Raw genomic sequence first — 27,402 nt, 5'->3', positions numbered from 1 at the left:
CTTCATCTGCTGTGTGTTTTTCTGTCTTTTCATTTTGCTTATCTTACTGTGTTTGGGGTCTCCTTTTTGCAGGCTGCAGGTTCGTAGTTCCCATTGTATTTGGTGTCTGTCCCCAGTGGATAAGGTTGGTTCATGTTGGGCATAGGGTGTCCAGCACTGTAGCTTGCTGGCCGTTGAGTGAAGCTGGGTCTTGATGTTGAGATGGAGATCTCTGGGAGATTTTCGCCATTTGATATTACGTGGAGCTGCGAAGTCTCTTGTGGACCAGTGTCCTGAAGTTGGTTCTCCCACCTCAGAGACACAGCCCTGACGTCTGGCAGGAGCACCAGGAGCCTTTAATCCACACGGCTCAGAATAAAGGGGAGAAAAAATAGAAAAGAAAGAAAGAAAGGAAGGAACGAAGGACGAAAGGAAGGAAGGAAGAAAGAAAGGAAGAAAGAAAGGAAGAAAGAAAGAAAGAAGATAAAATAAAGTAGGATAAAATAAAGTTATTAAAATAAAAAATAATTATTAAGAAGAAAAATTTTTTAAAGTAAAAAAAAAAAAAGAGAAAAAAAATGGGGACGGTCAGAACCCTAGGACAAATGTTGAAAGCAAAGCTATACAGACAGAATCTCACACAGAAGCATACACATACACACTCACAAAAATAGAAAAAGGGAAAAAAATAATATATCTTGCTCCCAAAGTCCACCTCCTCAATTTGGGATGATTCGTTGTCTATTCAGGTATTCCACAGATGCAGGGAACATCAAGTTGCTTGTGGAGCTTTAATCCGCTGCTTCTCAGGCTGCTGGGAGAGATTTCCCTTTCTCTTCTTTGTTCGCACAGCTCCTGGGGTTCAGCTTTGGACTTGGCCCCGCCTCTGCGTGTAGGTCGCCTGAGGGCGTCTGCTCTTCGCTCAGACAGGACGGGGTTAAAGGAGCAGCTGATTCGGGGGCTCTGGCTCATTCAGGCCGAGGGGAGGGAGGGGTACAGATGTGGGGTGAGCCTGCGGCAGCAGAGGCCAGCGTGATGTTGCACCAGCCTGAGGCGCACCGTGCGTTCTCCCGGGGAAGTTGTCCCTGGATCCCTGGACCCTGGCAGTGGCGGGCTACACGGGCTCCCGGGAGGGGAGGTGTGGAGAGTGACCTGTGCTCACACACAGGCTTCTTGGTGGCGGCAGCAGCGGCCTTAGCGTCTCATGCCCGTCTCTGGTGTCCGCGCTCATAGCCGTGGCTCGCGCCCATTTCTGGAGCTCCTTTACGCGGCGCGCTTAATCCCCTCTTCTCTCACACCAGGAAACAAAGAGGCAAGCAAAAGTTTCTTGCCTCTTCGGCAGCTCCAGAGTTCTCCCGGACTCCCTCCCAGCTAGCCGTGGTGCACTAACCCCTTCAGACTGTTCACGCTGCCAACCCCAGTCCTCTCCCGGCTTCTGACCAAAGCCCGAGCCTCAGCTGCCAGTCCCCACCTGCCCCGGCAGGTGAGCAGACAAGCCTCGGGCTGGTGAGTGCTGGTTGGCACCGATCCTCTGCGGGAATCACTCCGCTTTGCGCTCCGCACCCGTTGCTGCGCTCTCCTCCGTGGCTCCGAAGCTCCCCACTCCGCCACCCGCAGTCTCCACCCGCGAAGGGGCTTCTAGTGTGTGGAAACCTTTCCTCCTTCACAGCTCCCTCCCACTGGTGCAGGTCCCGTCCCTATTCTTTTGTCTCTGTTTATTCTTTTTTCTTTCGCCCTACCCAGGTACGTGTGGGAGTTTCTTGCCTTTTGGGGGGTCTGAGGTCTTCTGCCAGCGTTCAGTAGGTGTTCTATAGGAGCAGTTCCACGTGTAGATGTATTTCTGATGTTTCTGTGGGGAGGAAGTTGATGTCTGCCTCTTACTCTTCCACCATCTTCTCGCCTCCCTCCCAGCAAACTATTTTTAAAGACCAGGCGTGGGAGGGGCATCCCAGGGTATGTGATTAGCTCGTGCACAATTCTGTGATTGGTTGATGTTGAGTTTTGATTTCTAAGATGAGTTTTGAGGGAAGAGTAGGAAATATTGACTAGATGGCCAGAGGCAGGCAAGACTGGACAAGTGCACACTAGCATCCATGCCTGTAAAAAAAATTCACCATATGTTGTCCACAAAAACTATGCTGAAGGTGAAACCTACGATGCTTGGGGTGTGGACCACTTCCTTCCAGTGCACACCTGCTGACCCAGCTCCTTCTCTCCTTTGTTCCCACCTCAGAATACGCCACCAACAACCCCGACTTGCTGTTGGTCATCTTCCAAGTGACAGGTGTCAGCCTCCTGCCGCCGCTGGGCATCGCCATTGCTGTCATCGTCACCTTCTACTGCTACCGCGTCCACCGGCAGCAGAAGCTGAGCCCGGCCTGGGACTCGGGCAAGCCGCGCAAGCTGATGGAGTTCAGTGAGCACCTGGCCATCATCCTGGAGGATGACCGCTCTGACATCAGCTCCACCTGCGCCAACAACATCAATCACAACACGGAGTTGCTGCCCATTGAGTTGGACACTCTGGTGGGCAAAGGGCGCTTCGCCGAGGTCTACAAGGCCAAGCTGAGGCAGAACACGTCTGAGCAGTTTGAGACCGTGGCCGTCAAGATCTTCCCCTATGAAGAATATGCCTCCTGGAAGACGGAGAAGGACATCTTCTCGGACATCAACCTCAAGCACGAGAACATCCTGCAGTTCCTGACAGCTGAGGAGCGCAAGACGGAGCTGGGCAAGCAGTACTGGCTGATCACCGCCTTCCACGCCAAGGGCAACCTGCAGGAGTACCTGACGCGCCACGTCATCAGCTGGGAGGACCTGCGCAGGCTGGGCGGCTCGCTGGCCCGTGGCATCGCACACCTGCACAGCGACCACACGCTGTGCGGCCGACCCAAGATGCCCATCGTGCACAGGGACCTCAAGAGCTCCAACATCCTGGTCAAGGGAGACCTCACCTGCTGCCTCTGTGACTTCGGCCTCTCCCTGCGGCTGGACCCCACTCTGTCTGTGGATGACCTGGCCAACAGTGGGCAGGTAGGGCAGCCCCGGCCCCCTTGGGCCCCTCCCCTTGCTACTGGCACCCCTCCCTCTCATCTCCATCAGCCCTGCACTCTGACACTGGTCCAGGGAATCCAGCTGATCCTGACTGCACCCCGCTCTCATGCCAGGGTACCTCTGCCAACCAGCAGCGTTTCTCTCCCTGGTTCTCCAGATCCTTACCAGCTTAGGACAGGCATTTCTCCTTGAGTCAGTCCTCATTTCTCTTCCATTTGGACATTATTTTCCTTTGCTTTTAACACTGCTAGTACTGTATCTCTATCTTTTTCCTGTCTTAGGGTTGTACTCAGCCCTTGCTACTCTGTACTGTTGGTCCTTATATTGTTTTGTTTTTGGTTTTTTGTTTTTGTTTTTTTTTTACCATTTTAGAAGGCAGTCTCCTTGAAGTCCAAATCCACATCTATTTGGTCACATCCATCACAAGGCCTTGAACAGGGAAAGTGACCAATAAGTATCTGTAGAGTGAGTGACGGACTGGGTGAAGGAAGAGTTCCTCTTTTGAAACATCTCACAGATTAAAATTGAAACCTTTTTGGTTAAGGAGCTATTAGGTACTAACATTACCATCATTCTTTATGTTTCACATGCCGGAAGCTTGGCTGTGGATTAGAGTGAAGTGTTGAGAGCACCGTTGTATCCTCTAACCAGGCTGAGGGGAGTGCTTTTGAAGCATCTAGTCACTGCTCAGGCAGCTCTCCGGGTCCATGGCCACACATCCAAGTGTAGAGATAAACATGTTGAAACACGGACAGATTACTGTGCCAGGGTAACAAGTCATGCATTGACCTATTAAAAAGAAAAATTTCTTCTAATGCATGCCAGTAAGAAGCGTTATTTGGGGTGATATTATCAACTCACTTGACATTCCCTGGATCCTTGGGAAGGTAGGATTTCATTGTTATTTAGTCAGTCTATACAAGCTGCATTATCAAACATTCAAGTGATTTTTTTTCCCCAGAAGCATTTCTTCTATGTTCCTATGTATCGCAGTGTTTTCATACTACCAGTCGTCGTTCAAATAAAACTACATAGCATGCCTATCAAAATTATAAAATGACCAGGTTTGGGCTCTTATTGGAAATACTTTCATACAATTCAGTTTAGCACAGATTTTATGTAATTATACGACATGCTCGGCACACTAGAATGTGCCATGGGGTAAACAAAGAAGATTAAGACAATTCTCAAGTGACAAAAAATTAATGGCAATTATTATTTCACCACAAGTCTTGGAGAGTTACAAGGGTGAAAAAATATTTAATTTGCAAAAACAAAAATCAACATCAAAAGTATCACTGATGTGGTCGCTCAGGTTCTCTGCAAGGATGTTATTGTATACATGATATGATGACATATGTCATGGGGCTAAACAAAGCAGCTCTGGGGTTTGGCATTTCCTTACTGTGGCATTTTTTTCTTTATATTCATTAAAGGGTTTTCAGGGAGAGAACACCTATTTTTAAAAAAATAATTACATAAGCTGTACCTTTCTGTGCAGGTCTCGTTACTTTAAAAAGCATTGTGCTTTTTAAAGGTCAACTACCTGTGTAGGGGACAAACATCAGCTATATTTTGAAAATAGGTATGCAGCTGGAATTCAGTGATGGGCCTCAATGTATGTTTTTGCCTTAGGTGGGAACAGCGAGATACATGGCTCCAGAGGTCCTAGAGTCCAGGATGAATCTGGAGAATGTCGAGTCCTTCAAGCAGACGGATGTCTACTCCATGGCCCTGGTGCTCTGGGAGATGACGTCTCGCTGCAGCGCAGTGGGAGGTAGGCATGGACACCATCGCGGTGCAGTGGTGCCTCACGCGCCTTTGAGCGCGACGTCGCGCTCTTTGCTTCAACATGGTTCCAGGGATACGGAGCGCTCATTGAGATCTGGTAGGACACAGCTATTCCAGAACGATCTGGAATGGTGCTAAAAAGCCTAGGTTTTATAGCTGAAAGCCAGGTTTGGAGCATAAAGCATTTTATCTCCTTTCCTGAAGTTTATAATTACTTTTCTCTTGACCCATCGCGCCACAGATATTTAAATATCTGGCAAGAGATGAACGCTAGTAATATTTATAAGAATTATTTCTGCTTATCAAATGGGTACCATGATCAGAAAAGTATCTGACTTTTGTTTCTTTCTGTATTTTAAGGTTTTTCAGAATTATATGGTACAGGAACTGGATTTGACTCAAAATTTACTTTTATGGACATAACTTTCCTTTGTTGAACAAAACAAGCAAAATGGTCTGACATATTTGTTTAGGTTTTGAAAAATCTAGTGAAGAGAGGTTATTGAAGAATGCAGTATTCTTCAGGGGTACGAGGGGATGTCATCGTTTTAGAGAGCATTGTCCCCTGATCTTCTTGGAGATGGGATTGGCTGATGTCTACATCACTTTGTCCTTTTCTGACCCTTCTCTCAGTGGTTTCCATTAGGGTCTTAGGTCTCGTCTCACCTTAGAAAATTGATGTATCCCAACCTGGTCCTGGCTAGATGCTAAGTCAAGCCCAGCTAACTCCAGTTTTAACCCTTTGTTTTGTAATAATGTTAGACACACAGAATCACTGCGTGATTAGCACAGGGAGTTTCCATATGCTCTTCACCCAGCTTCCCCTTGTGCTAACACCTTACCTAAACCACGCACAGCGGCGGAAGATTGGACATTGATGTTGGTACCATGTCTTTAATTAATCTATAGGACTAACTTGTATTTCCAAGCCCCTAGTAATGGGGAATAGGATCCACTCAAGGATTCCATGTTACCTTAGCGTCCAGGCCACCTCAGTCTCCTTTGATGTGTGATGGTTGCTCAGTCTGTGTTTCTTTCATGACCTTGACACTTGGGAAGAATTCAGACCAGGTATTTTATAGACTGTCTCTCACTTTGGGCTTCTCTGATGTTTTCTCATGATTAGATTGACATTGTGCATTTTTAGGCAAGAATACCACAGAAATGATGTTGAGCCCTACTCAGGGTGTCACATGCGGGTGGAGATGCCAGTGTGCGATCCAATCTCATCACGTGGTGAAGGTGTCTCCACATTTCTCCCTGTAAAGATACTACCTTTTCCATTTGTAATTAATACAAATCTTGTGGGAAGGCACTTTGACCTGTTTCTACTAAACACCTGTTTAGTAAGGAGACTAGACCTGTTTTTTACCATCATTTTACCGGCTAATTCTAGGGTCCATCAGTAGTTCTTGCCAGCTACAATTATTACTGTAATGTTTGCCTAATGGTGATTTTCTGTTTTTCTTATCCCTTCTACATTTATTCATAGATATTCTGCATATGAAATATCTGTCCTTTCTCTCACCAGCCCCTTTTATTTATTCATTTTACTATGTATTTATATGAGTATGAAGTTGTGGATATTTATCTTATTCTATGGATATTTAATATTATCAATATTTATTTTGTCACTTAGATTATAGCTTTGGTCACTGGGCCAAACTACCTAGCATTTTGCTCCAGGTGGATCTGGTTGGCACCATTTCCTGCTCTGATAATTCCTCCTTTTGAGAACTTTCTTAGCTGACGCTCTAGGATGGGTCCTGCTGGGAGCCTTGCTGTCCCATCACCTGTTTCCTTGGGTCCCTGCATGGGGATGGCACTTCCTGTCTGGCTGACCCTGTTATTTTTTGGTTTCCTGCCTGAGATGTCTTCCCCCATAGCACTTCCAAAAGTAACAGTTTTTTCTTGCATGGTGAAATTTGTTTAATCAAGTTTCAGCCACTGAGAATCATTTTCTGCTTGAAAGCTTTGACAGCTCGAAAATGAATCCTTAGACCAGACCAGAGTGAGTTGTGTCAGTAGGGATGATGATGCTGTTGTCATCGTCTCAGAATAAATTTACCTCGTTTTCGGTATCTCTCTTATCCTTTCAAGCCCGTCATTCTATAAACGTGAGCTGGAGACTGTGTTCCTGTCTTCCCCTCTGGCAGTGCCGCCAGCTTCTTAAGGCCTGATGTGAGCTCCCTGCTTCCACAGTTATCAATGACTGACGCCCTTTCCTGTTGATGTTTGCTGAGTGTGGAAGAATTCAACCTAATGGGGAAGAACCGAGTTCACCAGCTTTTACAAGGTCTAAAAACGGATACAGTATAAATAAGTTTTCCCAAGGAAGGAACAGGGTCCCATTTGTTCAGCAGGCCTCAAAAAACATTTCATAACCTTTAGGATAAGAACAGACAGCTTTAGGGAACCGGAAGGAGGCCATCCCGGTTTTCATTTTGTTTGATCTTAAGCCCACAGTACTGTTCCTCCCATCTCCGCTCAGGCTGCAAAAATCAAAGTTCTTTGTCTATCCTCACTTTTGTCCAGCAGACAGCCCTTCACTTGATTAAGTGCATGAACTCATGTATTAAACCCTTTCTTTTGCCTTCTTTTAAAAGTACTGTTTTTTTCTGTTTTGTTTTGTTTTCTGTTTTTTTGTGTCTGTGCTTCAAAAACCGTGAAGGCAGATTTTCAGCCTAGTCTTAATTACAGAGACTTTTCTTTTATATTTAAAGAGGCCCTTAGAGGGTACATTAAAGTTAGTACCTTCTAAGGGTACATTAAAATTAGTACCTTCTAAGGGAAGTTAGGGTGTGTTCCCTCTAATCTGTTGTACAAACACAGATGGAAGGACAAGTATTTCCATGAAGAAGCTTGCTGTCACTGATGAAACAGACTTTTTTTTTCTCCTTTACTTTTAAAAACTTTGCACATTCAGACACATTTCTTACCTTACACATAAAATAGACAATATCCCTCTAGTTGATATTACGCTTTAATTTATACAGAGAGAGGGCAGGATATAAAAGGGCTTTCCTGAAGCTTAAACTTCTTTCTGTGACTTGAAATACAGCATACGTAATTACTATTTTTCATGGACAGTCTCATTTCAGAAAAGGAAATGTGGAAAATGCTTACCTCAGTGTGATGAGTTATAGATTGATATTTTATTTCACAATATAGATCCACTGATATTCTCTCCCATTTATTCTGAGTAGCAGGACATCTAACTGAATGAAGCAGGAGACTAGGCATCAAAGGACGGTCTTGCAGGAGGAGAAGGTGAAATCCCAGCTTTCCTGACTCGAGTGACTCTGTTCTGTTCTCAGGGCTGAGCCCAAACTCTTGGCGTGGATGCCCAGCAGGCCTTGCCTGCTTCTCTCTGCATTTATCACAGGTCTTAGTGCTAGGCTTTGTCTCGTACTATTTACTGGGCCTGGAACATTGAAGGAGACGTTTTTACAGGCGAGGCAGGGGACAAAGGACTGAGTGCCCAGATTGGCTAAAGGGAGTTCAGGCAAGGAGGGTTAGGTCAGCTCTCAAAGGAATAATGGGGCTCAGAAGTGTCCTCTCTGTGCAAGAAGTACAGAGGAAACACAAACAAGAGACAACACAACACTGGAGAAGCTGCACTCTTCTCAGGTGAGAAAATGCAGAGGTGGTAATAGCACCCTTTGGAAGCCAGCTGGTCCAGCTCCCTTACCACAAGATTCCACCTAGGAGCTCAAGAGATGGGTTGTCATAATTGAAGAGAGTCGTCAAAAGGGAAAGACTTTCTGGTAGAAGTAGGTTTGGTCCAGATGAAGAAGGCCACCGAGAAATGATAACTACTGTTACATAAGCAATTGCTTCATGGAACAACTCATTCCATCTACCAAGGACTCTTTGAAGGGTGTGCTGTTACTAGCCCCATTTTACAGATGGGAAAACTGAGGTTTTAGGAGGTGGGAAAGTTGTGCAGACAAGCATCAGAGCCCTGTTGTCTGGCTTTGGCCCACAGGCCCTAACCTTCCTAGTACAGTGTTGGCCTGACCAATGGAGAGCATGTATAGCCCATGGCAGCTAGGACTACCATTATTATTTTTACAGAAGGGGGTAGTCAGTGCTACTCTGTATATTGTGGCCTTTGACTCGAAGCCTTTCTGGAAGCATCTGGCAAGACAGTCACACACTTGGGGAACATTCAGTGATGGCCTCACTTCTGAACATTTCCAGTGGTTGACTTTCCTCTCACCTCTGGGTGAGTCTCTGTTAAAAGAATCCCAAGGCTATTAAATGCTGTAGTGTGTTACAGCCTCAGTGCCTTAAAGTCTGAGATAACTTCCTTATCCTTATTTCTCTGAAGATATATCTATTCATTCATTCTTTCGTTCACTAAACCAATATTTATTGAGTACCTGCTGCATGGAAGGCATTACTCAAAGTGCTGAGGGTACAGAGACTCTCAGGAGATGGCAGAGTAGAAGGATGTGAGCTCACCCCCCTCACAAAAACACCAAAATCACAACTAACTGCTGAACAACCATCGATAAAAAAATGCTGGAGGCTACCAAAAAAGATATACTACATCCAAAGACAAAGAAGAAGCCACAACAAGACAGTAGGAGGGATGCAATCGTGATAAAATCAAATCCCATACCCATCGGGTGGGCAACACACAAACTAGAAAATAATTATATAGCAGAAGTTCTCCCACACGAGTGAAAGTTCTAAGCACCACGTCAGGCTCCCCAGCCTGGGGGTCTGGCATCAGGAGCCCCCAGAGCATCTGCTCTGAAGGCCAGTGGGGTTTGATTGCAGGAATTCCACAGGACTGGGGAAAACAGAAACTCCACTCTTGGAGGGTGCATACAAGGTTTCGTGCACACCAGGACCCAGGGGAAAAAGCAGTGACCTCATAAGAGCCTGGGCCAGAGCTACCTGCTGTTATTAGAGGGTCTCCTGTGCAGGTAGGGTGTGGCTCTGGCTCACTGCGGGGACAAAGACACTGGTGGCGGTAGTTGTGGTGAGTACTCATTGGCGTGAGCCCTCCTGGAGGCCACCATTTTCTCACCAAGACCTGGCCCCACCCCACAGCCTGTAGGCTCCAATGCTGGGACGCCTCAGGACAAACAAACAACAGGGTGGGGACACAGCCCCACCCATCAGCAGAAAAGCTGTCTAAAATCTTCCTGAGCCCATAGCTTCCTGCTAAACACACCCCTTGACACAGCCCTGCCCACCAGAGGGACAAGACCAAGCTCCAGCCACCAGTGGGCAGGTACCACTCCCTCCCACCGGGAAGCTGGCACAAGCCCATTGAACCAGCCGTATCCACCAGAGGGCAGACAGCAGAAGCAAGAAGAAATAAAACCCTGCAGCCTGTGGAACAGAAACCACAAGCACAGAAAGTTGCACAAAGAGATGGCAGATGAATATGTCCCAGATGAAGGAACAAGATACCCCAGGAGAACAACTAAGTGAAGTGAAGATAGGCAATCTACCTAAAAAAGAATTTTCATACACCACAATCAAGTGGGATTTATCTCAGGGATGCAAGGATTTTTCAATATCTGCAAATCAATCAGTATGGTACACCACAATAATAATTAAAAGAATAAAAACCATATGATCATCTCAATAGATGTAGAAAAGCTTTTGACAAAATTCAACACCAATTTATGATGAAAACTCTCCAGAAGGTGGGCATAGAGGAAACATACGTCAACATAATTAAGGCCGTATATGACAAACCTACAGCTAATATCATGCTCCGAGGAAATGCTTTCAGCTTTTCACTGTTAAGATCAGGAACAAGACAAGGATGTCCACTCACCACTTTTATTCACCATAGTTTTTGAAGTTCTAGCCATGGCAATCAGAGCTGAAAAAGAAATAAAAAGAATCCACATTAGAAAAGAAGGAAAACTATCACTGTTTGCAAATAACATGATACTATACATAGAAAATCCTAAAGATGTTACCAGAAGACTACTAGAGCTCATCAATGTATTTGGTAAAGTTGCAGGATACAAAATTAATACACAGAAATCTGTTGCATTCCTATACACTAACAACAAAAGGTCAGAAAGAGAAATTAAGGAAATAATCCCATTTACCATTGCATCAAAAATAAGAAAATACCTAGGAATAAACTTACCTAAGGAGGCAAAAGACCTGTACTCAAGAAACTATAAGATGGTGATGAAATAAATCAAAGATGACACATACAGATGGAAAGATATACTGTGTTCTTGGATTGGAAGAATCAATATTGTCAAAATGACTGTACTACCCAAGGCAATCTACAGAGTCAATGCAGTCCCTATCAAATTACCAATGGCATTTTTCACAGAACTGGAACAAAAAAATCTTAAAATTTGTATGGAGACACAAAATAGCCAAAGCAATCTTGAAAAAGAAAAACAGAGCCAGAGGAACCAGGCTCCCTGACTTCAGACTATACTATAAAGCTACAGTCATCAAAACAGTATGGTACTAGCACAAAACCAGAAATATAGGTCAATGGAACAGGATAGAAAGCCCAGAAATGAAACCACGCACCTGTGGTCAATTAATGTACAACAAAGCAGGCAAGACTATACAGTGGAGAAAAGACAGTCTCTTCAATAAGTGGTGCTGGGTAAACTGGAATGCTACATGCAAAAGAATGAAATTAGAACATTCTTTAACACCACAAATAAACTCAAAATGGATTAAAAACCTAAATGTAAGACTGTACACTATAAAACTCTTAAGAGGAAAACACAGGAAGAACAGTCTCTGACATAAATTGCAGCAATATCTTGAGGGTGTGAAGAAAAGGGAACCCTCTTTGCACTGCTGGTGGGAATGTAAATTGGTGCAGCCACTATGGAGACCAGTATGGAGGTTCCTTACAAAACTAAAAATAGAGCTATCATATGATCCAGCAATCCCACTCCTGGGCATATATCCAGAGGAAACGATGGGTCAAAAGGATACGTGTACCCCAATGTTCATTGTAGCACTGTTTATAATAGCCAAGACACAGAAGTAACCTAAATGTCCATCAACAGATGAATGGATAAAGAAGATGTGGTATGTATATACCATGGAATATTACTCAGCCATTAAAAAGAATGAAGTAATGCCATTTGCAGCAACATGGGTGGACCTGGAGCTTATCATAGTAAATGAAGTAAGACAGAGAAAGACAAATATCATATGATATTGCTTATATGTGGATTCTAAAAAAAATGATACAAATGAACTTATTTACAAAACAGAAACAGACTTAGAAAACACACTTATAGTTACCAAAGGAGCAAGGTTGGCCGGCAGCGGGGGATAAATTGGGAGTTTGGGATTGACATATACACACTACTATATTTTAAATAGATAATCAACAAGGACCTGCTGGTGGCTCAATGGTTAAGAAACTGCCAATGCAGGAGACACGGGTTCGAGCCCTGGTCCGGGAATCCCACATGCTGCAGAGCAACTAAGCCTGTGCGCCACAACTACTGAGCCTGCGCTCTAGAGCCCGCGAGCCACAACTACTGAGCCTGCGTGCCACAACTACTGAAGCCCGCACGCCTAGAGCCCATGCTCCGCAACAAGAGGAGCCACCCCAGTGAGAAGCCTGCGCACCACAACGAAGTGTAGCCCCCACTCGCTGCAACTAGAGAAAGCCCATGTGCAGCAACAGACACAATGCAGCCAAAAATAAATTAATTAATTATAAAATAATAATAATACCTGAGAAATGTACAGTATGACCTCAAAGGAAAAAAAATACTAAGCACAGGGAACTCTGCTTAGTATTCTGTAATAACCTATAAAGGAAAAGAATCTGAAAAAGAATAGATATATGTATATGTATAACTGAATCACTTTGCTGTACGCCTGAAAGTAACACAAATTGTAAATCAACTATAGTCCAATTTAAAATAAAAATTAAAAGAAAATGCTAAGGATGCAGCAGTGGAAAAAAAAGAGTCTCTGTCCTCAAGGGACTGGGTGTCTAATGAAGAACCTCTATGCTAGAAAGACAAGTACTGCGTGAATAGATATAAAATCATAACTTAAGGGCTGGGGGTGTGTATGATGCTTGCAGAAAGAAGAAACAGAGTTAGGGGATAGCTAATAAAAGGGGTTGTTATTTCAGGCACTTGGGTCATCTGAAAGTATAGAAAAGAGAAACCAAGAAAATAGGTTTTTCAGAGTTGCTTGAGGAGGGAACAAATGGAAGGAGGTGGCCAGTGTTACTGTTTTATAAAGAAGGAGGAAAGCCATGAACTCACCATCCCTCCAGGACAAATCAGGAGAGTTGTTCTCTTCTACAAAGAAGTCTCTGTCCTGGCTTTCGGGCTTGTCTGGTGTCCTTGCAAGTGTTTGCACCATGTGTGGTGTGTGGGAAGCAGAGGAAGGTGGGTCCTTCAGGGCCGCCTCTGGGAGCACAGCAGGCACAATATTCATGTCACCCCAGCCAACCGGGCCCCCAGGCTGGCTGACTTCCAAATCCCTGGCCATGTCAGCCTTTGAATAGCAGCTGACACACAGCAGCCAGCTGAGCAAGTATTTTCACAAGAGGAGAAACACAGCCCCAGCTTGCTGCAGGCTGTGAGGCAGACAAAACATGCAAAAGAATCAAAAGGAGAGGAGGGAAGAAATAAAGGAGGGGTGGGAGAGGAGTGAAGAGAGCCTGGGATCGCAGCCTTCATCTTCCTGCATTTCCAGGCAGGATAATTTGGAAGGAAGGCAGATATAAAAGTCAGGGTTGTGCCCAGGGGAAAACCGCCAACAACTTCACGGCTCTATGAAGTTGGAACCACCATCAAAACAGCAGCTGCAGACCAGATGCTGACTTTCAGGGAGTAAGCATCTCCGCTGCCTGGGTCCCCTCTGAGCTCCAGAGCCGGAGACGGCAGACTTTCTCCTGAGAGCCTCCAGCCAGACAAAGAGATGCTGTGGGGCCGGGATGGGGCGGTGGCCCTCAGTGAAAGGACTGCGGGGAGGACGGGATGGGGGTAGGAAGAAGAGCAGAGAGATCTAAAAGTTTCTTAGATCAGAGGCTGTGTGAGGCCCTCAAGGAAATCCCAAGGTCCCTGTAGCACCTGTAGGGAGGCAGCCAGCTGAGGCCCGAGAGGGAGCCTGGTCCCAGCAGGTGGTCCTGCTGTGGCGAGCGGGGCGTCTGCCTTGGGTTGGGTGCCTCGGGCCGTGGAACAGGAGCCGGAGCTGAGCATTCTGTAGGAAAAAGAGGGCAGGAAAAGCCACGGAGAGAAGGAACAGGCAGTGAGTCAGGAAGGGGAGGGAGCTGATGAGCCCTGTGCTAGCAGGCAGGTCACCACGGGGATAACCCGAGCATGATCCCACTGGGGACCCTGGCAGTGCACAGAGCCCACGTGCACCTCAGCATCACACCCCCGGCTCAAGGAAGCCCGGTTTATCTTCCAACCCCCATCTGCTGCTGATTGAGGGCTGCCCTTGGGACACGTTGGGAGGGTGAACCCCAGTCGCCGGCCTGACCCTCTTGGACTTGAGCCAGCGTGGCTGCACAGGGTGAGTGCTGAGCGCTGTGGCCAGCGCCCTAGGGTAGTGAGCGTGCCCTCGGCCGGCATCCGCGGTTTGGCATCTGCGGATCCAGCCACTCACAGATCTTGTACTGTGTTTACAGTCCATGGTTGCTTGAATTGTGGATGCAAAGCTCGCGTATACAGAGGGGCAAATATGGGGCTTGTGTATCTGCAGATGTTGGTATCTGCCTCTGGTCCTGGAACCAACGCTCCCACGAGTACCGAGGGAGGACTGTGTTAATGATGGCCAGCACTTGCGCTTTCTCTTGTTTTGTGGATACAAAAACTGAGGCACAAAGAGTCGATGTCTCTTTTCCAAGTCCTCATCTCTAGTTTATGATGGGTCTGGGGTAAACACAACGAATAATACCCCTACTTATGATGCATACTGTTAGCACTTTTTTTTTTAAAAGTGCTAAACTCGATCTTACTCTCTAAGCTGTTTGCTTTTCTTAGAGGCATTTCCAAAATTTTTAAAAGATGGTATTTATTTTAAAAGATGGCACTCTCTGAACTAACCCCACTCGCCTTTTGACTTGCTTTCTCTGCAGTCTTCACATTATTTGATCAAAGGCACAGAAAGAAAAATGCAACAGTCTCATTTTTCTCCATCTCCACCACCATCAGCCTTATGCCAGGGGGAGCTCTGGAGCATGAATTGCACAGAAGTCATCTCCTCTAGAGGCAAGACAGACTGTTAGAACTCCCGTGTTGACCCAGCAATCCCACTACCGGGCATATACCCAGAGAAAACCATAATTCAAAAGGACACATGCACCCCAATATTCATTGCAGCACTATTTACAATAGTCAGGACATGGAAACAACCTAAATGTCCATCAACAGAGGAATAGATAAAGAAGATGTGGTACCTATATACAATGGAATACTACTCAGCCATAAAAAAGAGTAAAATTGGGTCATTTGTAGAGATGTGGATGGACCTAGAGACTGTCATACAGAGTGAAGTAAGTCAGAAAGAGAAAAACAAATACCGTATATTAATGCATATATGTGGAATCTGAACAAATTGGTCTATACGATCTTATTTACAAAGCAGAAATAGAGACACAGATGTAGAGAACAAATGTATGGATACCAAGGGGGAAGTGGGGGGGATGAATTGGGAGATTGGGATTGACATATACACACTACTCTGTATAAAACAGATAACTAATGAGAACCTGCTATATAGCACAGGGAACTCTACTCAGTGCTCTGTGGTGACCTAAATGGGAAGGAAATCCAAAAAAGAGGGGATATATGTATATGTATAGCTGATTCACTTTGCTGTACAGTAGAAACTAACACAACATTGTAAAGCAATTATACCAATTAAAAAAAAAAAAACTTCCATGTTAATTCATCATTGGCTACAGACTGCCCTCCAGGCCAGGAAGCTCCCATCAACCAAGGGTAATTCTCCATAGAAGGGAGAAATTGTGAGCCCTTACAACTCAGCGTTTGTAGCACCTCGGGGCTGGTGTTCTTGGCTTGGTAAAGGGGGTCTAGGCAGGCTGCCAACCACATCTGCTATGGCAGCCAAAAGAGTTGGAAATGGAGAGTCAGTGGACTGATACATTGTCTAAGGAGCAGTTTATGTTATATGCAAATCATATTACATTATATTATATTATATTATATTATATTATATTATACATACCTCAGGGCATGGCACTAAGACAGCATCATTATTTGATTAGATTGAATTACAGGATAGCTCTGGAGGGGGACATGGAGGTCATCTAGTTCAGCCCATTCATTTTATAGAAAAGAAGATTTAGGTCAGAGTAAACCCTTACTGGGAACTTAGCTCTTGCCTGAATTCAAGCCAGCTCATATTTATTGAAAGCCTACTGTGTATAAGGCACAATTTCAGCAGACACAAAACTCTGTCTCTGCCTTAGGCCTTAGGAGTTTACAGTCCAGTAAAAGATAAGGGACTAGAAGAAAGAAGGTGTATAAATAGTATGCAAATCAAAGTTCAGATCTCACCCCAAGAGCAGTACAGATTAAGTGCTATGGGCACTTGAAGGCAAATGCAGACACACAGAAGGATGATTTGTGCTTGTCTCAAAGTGGTGGAGGAGGGGAGACCTTCATCCCAACTAAGGAAAAAGAAAATACCCTGCCAGCTCTTCTAGTTGGGTGAGGCGGAAAATAGATAAATATGCAAGTAAGGTTCTGGGAAAGGGGGAAAATCAAATAAACAAGAACAAGCCATCTCTTTTCAAAATGTCATTTCGCCTTAAATGCTTCTTCAATTCTCAGCCTGGAAGGGCAAATTATTGAAAGTTTCACTCATTAAACAGGGTTATTTTGAAGTAAAGGCCAAAGGTCCTATTTATTTTGGAGGAAAATGGTGAATCCAGCCCACTCTTCCCTTTTGGCTCAGGCATGTTTCAGTACTGGAGTGATTTTATTTTCTAAATTGTCCTGTGATGCACTGACATGGGTATTGTCCCACCCACTTAAATTAATAGATGTTCTAATATTCACCCAGAGTTTATGCATTGGCCACTTTGGACAGGATCTAAGATTAATTCATTCATTCGCTCAACAAAGCATTTATTGAGAGCCTGTTGTATGGGAGGCCCTACCATGGGTGCCAGGAATACAAGCATGAGAAAGGGACTCTGAACCTGCCTGCAGATGCTCACCATCTGGTCGAGTGAGACAGATAAGCAGTGGCTGTACACCCTAAAACAGAGCTCTGCCCCAGATGTCTAATAAAGAATGGCTTTGGGGATATTCAAGGAAGCTTCTATAAAGATATCGAGGGCTTCCCTGGTGGCGCAGTTGTTGAGGGCCCGCCTGCCGATGCAGGGGACACGGGTTCGTGCCCCGGTCCGGGAAGATCCCACATGCCGCGGAGCGGCTGGGCCCGTGAGCCATGGCCGCTGAGCCTGCGCATCCGGAGCCTGTGCTCCTCAACGGGAGAGGCCACAACAGTGAGAGGCCCGCATACCGCAAAACAAAAACAAAAACAAAAGATATCGACCATAGAACATGAGGGGGGATCAAGATGGCAGAGTAGGAAGACCCTGAGCTAACCTCCCCCAATGAACATGTCAAAACTACCACTACATATAGATCAGATCTCTCTGAGAATGACCTGAAGATTAGCAGATCAGCTCTTCTACAACAAAGGCTATAAAGAAAGAACCACACAAAGTCAGGTAGGAGGCAAGGACAAGTGATCTCGTCCAGACCCACACCCCTACTGCATGACCCAGAAGAGGAGGGAGTATCACAAGCTCAAGGATCCTCCCTGGGAAGCAAGAGGTTCGAGCCCCATATTAAGCACCCCAGCCCTGGGGTCTGGCACTGGAAGATGAGCCCCCTTGGCTGGTTGGAAAACCAGTGGGGCTTACCAGAGGACTGTAAGAAACCAAGACCCCACTCTTGAAGAGCACACAGACAGATTTGCTTGCTCCCTGCCCCAGAGCAGAGGTAGCACCCCAGGAAAAGACATGGTCCATGCACTTCAGATCCAGCTCTCCCACCAAAGCCACAAAGGGCACATGCAGACTGCATAGGGATGCACACAAGGATATGCCTTCAAGATCAGGATAGATAACTTTTTCACTTAATTTAAGAGAGACAAACAGAAATAGTCAAAGTGAGAAGACAGAGGACTCTATTTCAAATGAAGAAACAAGATAAAACCCTAATGAAACACAGATAAATAATTTACCTGATATAAAGAATTCAAAGCAATAGTAATAAAAATACCTTGATACAAATGAAAATAAAAACACAACTTTTCAAAAATCTGTGGGACATAGCAAAAGCAGTTCTAAGAGGAAAGTTTATAGTGATACAGGCCTCCTACTTGAAGAAACAAAAATCTCAAACAACCTAACTGTCTACCTAAAAGAGTTAGAAAAAGAAGAACAAACAAAGCCCAAAGTCAGCAGAAGGAAGGAAATAATAAAGATCAGAGAGGAAACAAAATAGAGATAAAGAAAACAATAGAAAAGATTAATGAAACCAAGAACTGGCTTTTTGAAAAGAAAAACAAAATGGATAAACCTTTAGCCAGGCTCACCAACAAGAAAAGAGAGAGGACCCAAATAAACTAAGATATTAAGGTGGAGAAGTAACAACTGATATCACAGAGATACAAAAAAAAAATCGTAAGATAATACTACTAACAGTTATGCCAACAAATTGGACAACATGGACTAAATGGACAAATTTCTAGAAACATACAACCTGCCAAGATTCAATCAAGAAGAAACAGAAAATTTGAAGAGACCAATCACTAGAAGTGAAATTGAATTTGTAATTAAAAAACTCCCAGCAAACAAAAGTCCAGGGCTGGATGGCTTCACAGGTGAATTCTACCAAACATATAAAGAAGAGTTAATGCCTTTATTTCAAAAACTATTGCAAAAAATTGAAGTGGAGGGAACACTTCTAAACTATGAGGTCAGATTTACAATTTACAAAATTCTAAGAGGTCAGCATTACCCTGACACAAAAACCAGACAAAGGCATTATAAAAAAAAAAAAAATTACAGGCCGTTATCCCTGATGAACATAGATCTTCAACAAAATATCAGCAAACTGAATTCAATAGTACGTAAAAAGTCTCATACATTGTGATCGTGTGGGATTTATTCCAGGGGTTATGGATGTTCAGTATCTGCCAATCAATGTTTTACAGTACATTAACAAAATGAAAGAATAGTCATATGATCATCTCAATAAATGTAGGAAAAGCATTTGACAAAATTCAACATCCATTCATGATAAAAACTCTCAACAAGATGGTATAGAGAAAACACACTTCAACTTAATAAAGACCATTATGATAAAGCCACAGCTAAATAACATTATACTCAATGGTGAAAAGCTGAAAGGTTTTTGTCTAAGAATAGGAAAAAGACAAGTATGCCCACAGTTGTCACTTCTATTTAACATATTATTGGAAGTCTTAGGCACAGCAGTCAAACAAGAAGATATAAAAAGGCATCCAAATTAGAAGGGAAGAAGTAAAACTGTCACTGTTTGCAGATGACATGAAACTATATGTAGAAAACCCTAAAGACACCATTAAAAAACTATTGGGAGTAATAAATGAATTCAGTTAAGTTGCAGGATACAAGATTAATATATAGAAATCTGTTGCATTTCTGTACACTAATGATGAACTATCAGAAAGAGAAGTTAAGAAAACAATCCCATTTATAATCAAATCAAAAAGATTAAAATACCTAGGGATAAATTTAACCAAGGAGGTAAAAGACCTGTACTCTAAATACTATCAGACATTGAAGAAGGAAATTGAAGATGATACAGATAAATAGGAAGATATCCCATATTCATGGAATAAAAATTAATATTGTTAAAATGTCCATACTCTTCAAAGCAATCTACAGGTTTAATGCAATCCCTATCAAAATACCCATGACATTTTTCACAGAACTAGAACAAAGAATCCTAACATGTGTATGGAACCACAGAAGACCCTGAATAGCCAAAACAATCTTGAGAAAAAAGAACAAAATTGGAGGGATCACAATCCCTGACTTCAGATTATACTACAAAGCAGCAGTAATCAAAACAGTATGGTACTGGCACAAAAACAGACATATAACACAGCTCAATGGAACAGAATAGTGAGCCCAGAAATAAACCCACACACTTTTGGTCAATTAATCTACAACAAAGAAGGCAAGAATATACAATGGGGAAAAGACAGTCCCTTCAATAAGTGGTACTGAGAAAACTGGACAGTTAATGTGAAAGAATGAAATTAGAACACTTTCTCATACTACATACAAAAGTAAAATGTATATGTGTGTACACACAACACACACACAAAATGGAATATTAGCCATAAAAAAAAATGAAGTTTTGCCACTTGCAACAGCATGGATGGTCCTGGAGGGTATTATGCTTAGTAAAATAAGTCAGACAGACAGAGAAAGACAAATACTGCTTGATTTCACTTACATGTGGGATCTACAAAATAAAACAAGCAAAACAGAAACAGACTCACAGAGAACAAACTATGGTTTCTTGCCAGAAGGGTTAGGGGTGAGGGGGATTAAGAGGTACAAACTACTAGGTATAAAATAGATAAATTACAAGGATGTAATGTACAGCACAGGAAATATAGCCAGTTTTTTATAATAACTTTACATGGACTATAATCCATAAAAATATTGAGTTACTATGTCGTATACCTGAAACTGATATAACATGGTAAGTCAACTAACTATATACCTCAATAAGAAAAATTAGAAGAAAATCAGCAACCTGAATTTCCCTTAAAAAAAGAAGAAAAGATTTTGTCCTTAGTTGAAACCTGAAGTCCTAATGAAGTGTTTACATCATCCTTCATTATTTTCTTTTTAGCAAGTATCACTGAAGGAAAGTTACCTTTTTAAATTTTGTTTGTTGGTGTTATCAGTCTCTCTCCTCTGTCATCTAAAACAGCATTTCTGAACCTCTTTTTCATTATTACTATTGCAAGGAGCCTTTGTAGACATTTTTTTCTTAATCACTACTCCTCATGATTTTTCTCCCTGTGGGAAAATTATACGTGATATAAAGTTCACCAGTTTAGCCATTTTTAAGTGGTTACAATTCACAACTTAAGTGGTACAGTTCGATAGCATTAAGTACATTCACAGTGTTGTGTAATTGTCACCATTATCCATTTCCAGAACTTTTTCATCTTCCCCAACTGAAACCCTGTACCTATTAAACAATATCTCTCTACCTCTTCTGCCCCCATCCTCTGGCAACCACTATTCCACTCTCTGTCTCTGTGAACTAGCCTGTCCCAGCTACCTCATATAAGGGGAATCATACAATATTTGTCCTTTCGTGTCTGGCTTATTTCACTAAGCATAATCTGTATTGTAGCATCTATCAGAATTTCATTCCTTTTTTTATGGCTGAATCTCCCCCAAGAAATTTAATATCACATATTAAATCTATTTATGTACTGTGGACCTTTGTAGGGCCACAAACCATTGTAATATGTAAGATTTTTCTACCTCCCAAGAACCAGGATCGCCCCATTGAGATGTCTGCATTAAAACCTGAATCCCCTGACCTTGTTCTCTGCTCTGTCCCCAGCTGTTAGGACATCGTGGGCACTCAACAGTCATGTGCTGAATACTTCTCAAGCTCCTTCCACAGGCCCTCCTTATATTTGAACCCACAAGAATTAAAAATTGCCCCTAGTGTAATCACAGGTGCATCACACTCAGTGTCTTAGCTGTGCACACCCTTCTCAAGGGCCCTGTGTTTGCCTGCTCTCTCCAACAGAAGTGAAGGATTATGAGCCTCCATTCGGTTCCAAGGTGCGGGAGCATCCCTGTGTCGAAAGCATGAAGGACAACGTGTTGAGAGATCGAGGACGACCCGAAATCCCCAGCTCCTGGCTCAACCACCAGGTAAGGAGTGACTGTTGCGAAGGGCAAGTAAAGTTCATCCAGAGTAATATCTTAGGTAGGAGAGAATTCCTGCCTATTGGGCATCAATCTGAGGCAGGTCCCTTTGTTTTCCATGACCCTGTTCACTTTTCTTTATAAAGAAGTTTCAGTAAAGTGGGATGACCTTGTTATTGCATGTTCTACCCACCATTCAGAAAGGGCTCACACAGAATCATTTGACGGGCATTTGTCACATTGTCCAAGCCGTCTTGCTTCTGAGTTAAAATATTTTGTTTGCAACCTGTGCCACTCACCTCTTATAGGGAGTTTATGTTTTGTTCCCTTCTGGGTTCCAAATGTTTTCTTCTGGGAATCTTCAGCTGTGGCAGGAAATACTTAGTGAGGAAGAAGGGGTGTTTGTCAGCCAGCTGGCCCGCAAGGGGCTGCTGTGCGCTCAGGCTGCGGCAGGTGTGTCGAGAAGGAGGAGGCTGGGATAAAGGAAAGCACAGAAGAGCAAAGGGCAAGGGAACAAATAGGAAATATGTCTTTCCAGAACTTCCTAATGGCTTCTTTTTTTTTTTCTTTTTAAGCAATGGTAGGTAAGGCCATCCATCCATAGCAGGGCCAGTGGTTCTGACATACAGGGAGACCTATCCAAATTCCCCTCATCAAAATGCCCCCAATCAGAGGAAAAGAAGGAGGCATAGGTTGTGAGAGCTGGGGACTGTCAGGCACAGCAGGGAAGAGCCGTGAATGAGGGAGAGGGGCCTTGTGCCCATAGCTCACTGACAAGACTGTCCTTTCCATTGACGTAAACCTTTTATGGCCGCCTTTGGCTGAATTCCCTTACCCAGGGAAGGCTGGGGCTAAGTCATAGGTTTCCTAAGGGCAACGCAAATAATTCAGATAAGAAACAGAAACCACAAGTCAGGTGCAATCGAGGAGACAGATGGAGCAGGGAGCCTGGTGTGTGCCAGCCCTGGCCAAGAGCCACTTCAGCGGACAGACCCTGATAAAGCGGGGGGGAGAGCGTGGACCAGGCCGTGGCCCAGGGCTTCTCCCTGGGTTTCAGGAAAGCCTCTTTGACTTTGAAAATGCAAGACTATTTTGTGTTAACTCTGAAATCAGAAGGCACTAGTATTGTTTCTTTCAAACTCTTGTTGCCTCCTCTCCTGCACAGTTCTTCTAATGAAGCCATTATTCATGATGATAAAATTCTGGAAAGAATTTGCATAATACATTTTTTCTCTTAATGAGATTTGTTGCCCTATTTATTTCAAGTTAATGCTTAATATTTAATTTAATTTACTGCCTGTAATTACAGTGCCAGAATAAAATAAATGTTACTTGTGTACCAACAATAACACTCTACTCTTAACAGGGCCATCAATCAATACCACCAATTAGGTGAATTACACAATTAATTCAACATCATGAACTCACTCACAGGGCGGGAAGGGAAGGTCAGGTTCCTAGGTGTGTGGGGAAAGTTGTTGGTTAGGCTGCAAACAGGAAAGAGCCATTCTCAGGGCAGAGTTGGGATTGATCCATCCCACCTGGCCACTCGCGTGAGGGGACACCAGTGATACGGTTGGGCCTCTGATTGGCAAGAGCACAGTCTGTTTCCACCTATTGGGCTATCTAGTTAATCCGTGCCTGCTTTACTTCCAAAAAATGACTTGAAATAACAAAAATATTTGCAATGCAAAATAAAAATTAAAGCCATGAAAGAAGACCCTTGTCACACATTGTGGGCAGCATTTTCTGGATGGGCCTTTTGAATGGGGCCTTTATGGGGTTAGGTTGAACTCTCTGAAACAGCCTGCAGGACCTACAAAGACAGACAGGGTCCAGCCTGAAGCAGGAGAGGAGGGGCCTAGCATAGGGTCTCCTCAGCAGCTGCTGGAGGATGGGACTTGAACCCAGAAAATGCAACCAAACCAATGCCTGGACTTCACTCAGATATTCAGTCCTGTTTACATAGCAATGTGTACATGATTCCAGCTCTTAAGACTCTCTGGAAAAGGCAAAACCATTAAGACAATAAGCAGATCAGTGGTGGTCAGGGGCTGAGGGGGAAGGAAGGAGGGGTGACGAGGTGGAGCACAGAGGATGTTTAGGGCAGTGGCCTTCTGTGGATACTGTGATGATGGACACATCTGCCAGAATCCACGTCCTGTACATTACCGTGAACCGTGTTCTGGTTGACTTTGGTTGATAGTGACGTGTCAGTGTCAGTTCCCCGATTTTAACAAACGCACCACACAGATGCAAGGTGTTGATGGCTGGGGAGATTGTCCGCGAGGGTGGAGGGCGTATATGGAAACTCTCTGTAATTTCCACTTGACTTTGCTATGAACCTAAAACTGCCCTCAACACTAAAGCCTAAAGCTGTGCCCCTCCCCACCAAACAGACAGGTGTGAAATGGCATTAGAAGCCCACTTCACGGGAATTTTCGGGATTGGGGATGCTGCTGTGCCCCAGAAGCCTACTGGGGGGCCTTGTGCTGTGTCTTCATTTCCCCACTTCCTGTGATCAGATGGCCCCGGAACGCTGGCCGCCTGCAGCTGCAGTCAGATGGTGCTGGGGACTGGCCTGCAGGCGGGGACAGAGCAATGGCGGCAGAGACGAGGCAGGGGCTGCCTTGCCCCCAGGAGCCGCCATCCCCTCTCAGAGGCCTGTGGACCCTCTCCCCCTGCAGGGCATCCAGATGGTGTGTGAGACATTGGCCGAGTGCTGGGACCACGACCCCGAGGCCCGACTCACGGCGCAGTGTGTGGCCGAGCGCTTCAGTGAGCTGGAGCATCTGGACAGACTCTCGGGCAGGAGCAGTTCGGAGGAGAAGATTCCCGAAGACGGCTCCCTGAACACTACCAAATAGCTCTTCCGGTGGCTGGCCGAGTGTGGCTGCCCCTGTGGCCAAAGAACAGAGGCAGCAGGAAGCTGCCCCTGAACGATGCTTCCTGGAACCCCGGGGCTGCTCCCTCCCCCCCGAGCTGGGGAGGGGGTGACAGGAAGCGTCCTATGTCTTTGACTTTGTCATAGGATAAGCTGTGTTAGCACTTCCTCAGGAAATGAGATTGATTTTTACAATAGCCAATAACATTTGCACTTTATTAATGCCTGTATATAAGTATGGAATAGCTATGTTTTATATATATCTATATATGTCTATATCTATCTATACAGCCATACTCTAGAAAGAGGTGAGGAAAAAGATCAAGTATGCCCAAGAAATGGGTTGGATGGGCGAGCTTGGCACTGAGCACAGAAGGAAGGGCTCTGGGGCAGCCTCAGCACTTGGCAGTCACTCGTGTGCTGGGCCTCTGAGCACACGGGGGTTGGGGGGGCGGGGGGTGCAGTCTTTGCCTTCAGAGAGAGGCTCTAGGTCTCAGAGCCTGCTGTGGCCAAGTTGCACTTGCTTTTGCAAAGTAATAATTCCCTGTACTGGGTCCTGTTCTAGCCATGGAGCTGATTGGAGTCGCACTGTTTGGGGACCAGACCCTGGGGTCCCCGTGTGCCATCATCTCTCCTGGACTTGTCACCGGAGCTTCACGACCCACCTCTGGTTTGTGAACCTCCTTCCTCAGCTAGTTCAGAAACTTTGCCCCATTTCTAATTGCTTAAATGTTTTAAGCCCCATGTTTTACCTTCACAGGCTACAGAAAAATCAGGACACATTTCCCCACCCATGAAATTGCCACACCTTCTACTAATGAGAAATTGTTATTTTTTAAAAAATTCCCCCCCATACCTATGTTATTGTTCCCTGTTTCCTAAAAGGGAACAGGTCTCCCTTCCAGGTTCTTTATGTTTAGTTTGTTATCACTCTTGGTTTCAGTCTCCAGCTTTCTAATGCAACACTAGTAGGTTCTGTGCTCTGGGCTTCAGGGGACTCGAGCATATTTTAGCCAAGGGGAAAGTATTTGAGCAGCACAGCACTGCCACAGTCAGGAGTCTCCTCAGGCACTCTGAACGTGTGTTTTGCTTGGCCAGCACAGTGTTTAACAAAATCGAGGCACTTTTTAAATACTTGGAGATTTTGCAAAAAAAAAAAAAAAAAAAAAAAAAAAGAAATTTGGATCCTCAAGTAAGACTAGAGAGCAAATGGTTTCCAGTTCTCTCTGGTCCACATCATTCACAGACGCAGGTGTGGACACTCTTAGAAAGCTGCTCACTTCCTCCATGAACGTTTGTGTTTCCCACCCATCCCCACCCCAGTCTGGAAGTTAACCTGCTTCCAGCCAAGGGCCCCCTGTGAGAAATGTGCCTCCACGCACTCCTTCTCTGGCTATAGAGGATGATTTTGATTCCCTTCCTGGGGTTAAGATTTGAAGCTGGCCTTCGTTTGGGCTAACGGGGACCTCCTCTGGGTGGTCCCTGTTAACTCAAATCTCTTTTGCTTGTATTTTAAGAGCTTCCCCCTCTGCTTTCAGAGGGAGCCCTTTACTCCAAGAAGCTGTCGTCATGGTTACTGGTCTCAGTCACACCTGCCTTCCCAACCTTTGCAGAATTTGAATGTGGGACACAGGAGTCCCACGTACAGTTAGGAAATCTGTGTCCACATGGACAAGAACAAAGAATGTGCTTTACTACTCCATAGGAAACTCGTTAATCCACAAACAAGTGTTAATGCTGCAAATAACAATTTTTAAAAAATGTTTTTGAAGCTTATTTTCAGCCAAATAGGAATATTGGAGAGGGACTGGCAGTGACCAGCTCTGCTTGGGTTTTGGAAGGTCTCATCTCATTGGGGTTTTAGCAGATATGCTGAAGTTTGGGATTAGGTGGAACTTTTAGGAACCCTGCTCGGTGGGGTGGGCTGAGAGAGTTAAGGTAGTTTGACCCGCAATGCCGCGGAAGTGCCCAGAAATCCCCTGCACTTTAGGGCTGGTGAGGCCGTCCCAATAGCTGTTGCTCATTGACCTCTAGTGGTGAATTTCTAGAATACTGGTCCATTATGGGATCTTCCAAGAGTCAAAAGAGCTTTATCACTTCTGGGTGGTCATCAGCATAAACTGGAATGTAGTGTCAGATGATATTGTGGCTTGTTTTATGTTTGTTTCCCTTATTCAAGAAAAAGACCAAGGAATATCATTCTGTAGTTCCTAAAAATACTGACTTTTTTCACTACTCTACATAAAGGGAAAGTTTTATTCTTTTATGGAACACTTCACCAGTACTCATTTATTAAAATAGGAATGTGAATGCTATATACTCTTTATATCAACTGTGTCAAGCACTTATTTTCATTCTATGCATTGTTTGTCTTTTATATAAATAAAATGTTTATTCGATTGAATAAAACAAAAATACTCAGGTCAGCTTCCTGCCTCCTGTTTCCTATTCATAGGGGTCCACGAGCCTTATTTGGTTATTTTGCAGTTTGTGCAGAAAAAGCCACAAGACAAATCCTCTCCAACTTTAACATATTCATTGTCTTCTTCAACTGAGTGTCAGGTCCCTGTTTTTAAAAAAGCAGTCACTTCAGTACTGGGAGACGTGGCAGATGCTGGTGGTGGCTTGCCCCTTATCTCAGGTCCGGCACGGTGTCCCTCTACATCCCAGACCACCATCTCCCCTGTCCCCGGGTCCCGGGAGCGGCCCGCATCCACACACGGCTTCTTGCGGTGCGCAGCCGGCTTCGCGCATGCCC

The 27,402-nt window shown here is 44.4% G+C and overlaps 1 protein-coding gene across 3 annotated transcripts in view; it reads left to right on the top strand.

Moving 5' to 3' along the window:
- Positions 1 to 25,823, top strand: part of TGFBR2 (transforming growth factor beta receptor 2) — a 101,020-nt gene extending 75,197 nt beyond the window's left edge. Inside the window, exons 4-7 of one of the 3 annotated variants that reach the window (XM_024116499.3) lie at positions 2,213 to 3,012; positions 4,669 to 4,810; positions 21,639 to 21,766; positions 24,448 to 25,823. In XM_024116499.3, the coding sequence (XP_023972267.1) occupies positions 2,213 to 3,012; positions 4,669 to 4,810; positions 21,639 to 21,766; positions 24,448 to 24,627 (1,250 nt within the window). In that variant the 3' untranslated portion in view covers positions 24,628 to 25,823. The other 2 variants (XM_028478436.2, XM_028478435.2) reach the window with 2 other exon arrangements.
- Positions 25,824 to 27,402: the final 1,579 nt, after the last annotated feature.

The sequence above is a fragment of the Physeter macrocephalus genome, chromosome 18 (genome assembly GCF_002837175.3).
Source record: "Physeter macrocephalus isolate SW-GA chromosome 18, ASM283717v5, whole genome shotgun sequence".
In the NCBI taxonomy this organism is placed as follows: Eukaryota; Metazoa; Chordata; class Mammalia; order Artiodactyla; family Physeteridae; genus Physeter; species Physeter macrocephalus.
The sequence above is the reverse complement of the archived record's forward strand: the minus strand, read 5'-3'. Positions and strand labels throughout refer to the sequence as shown.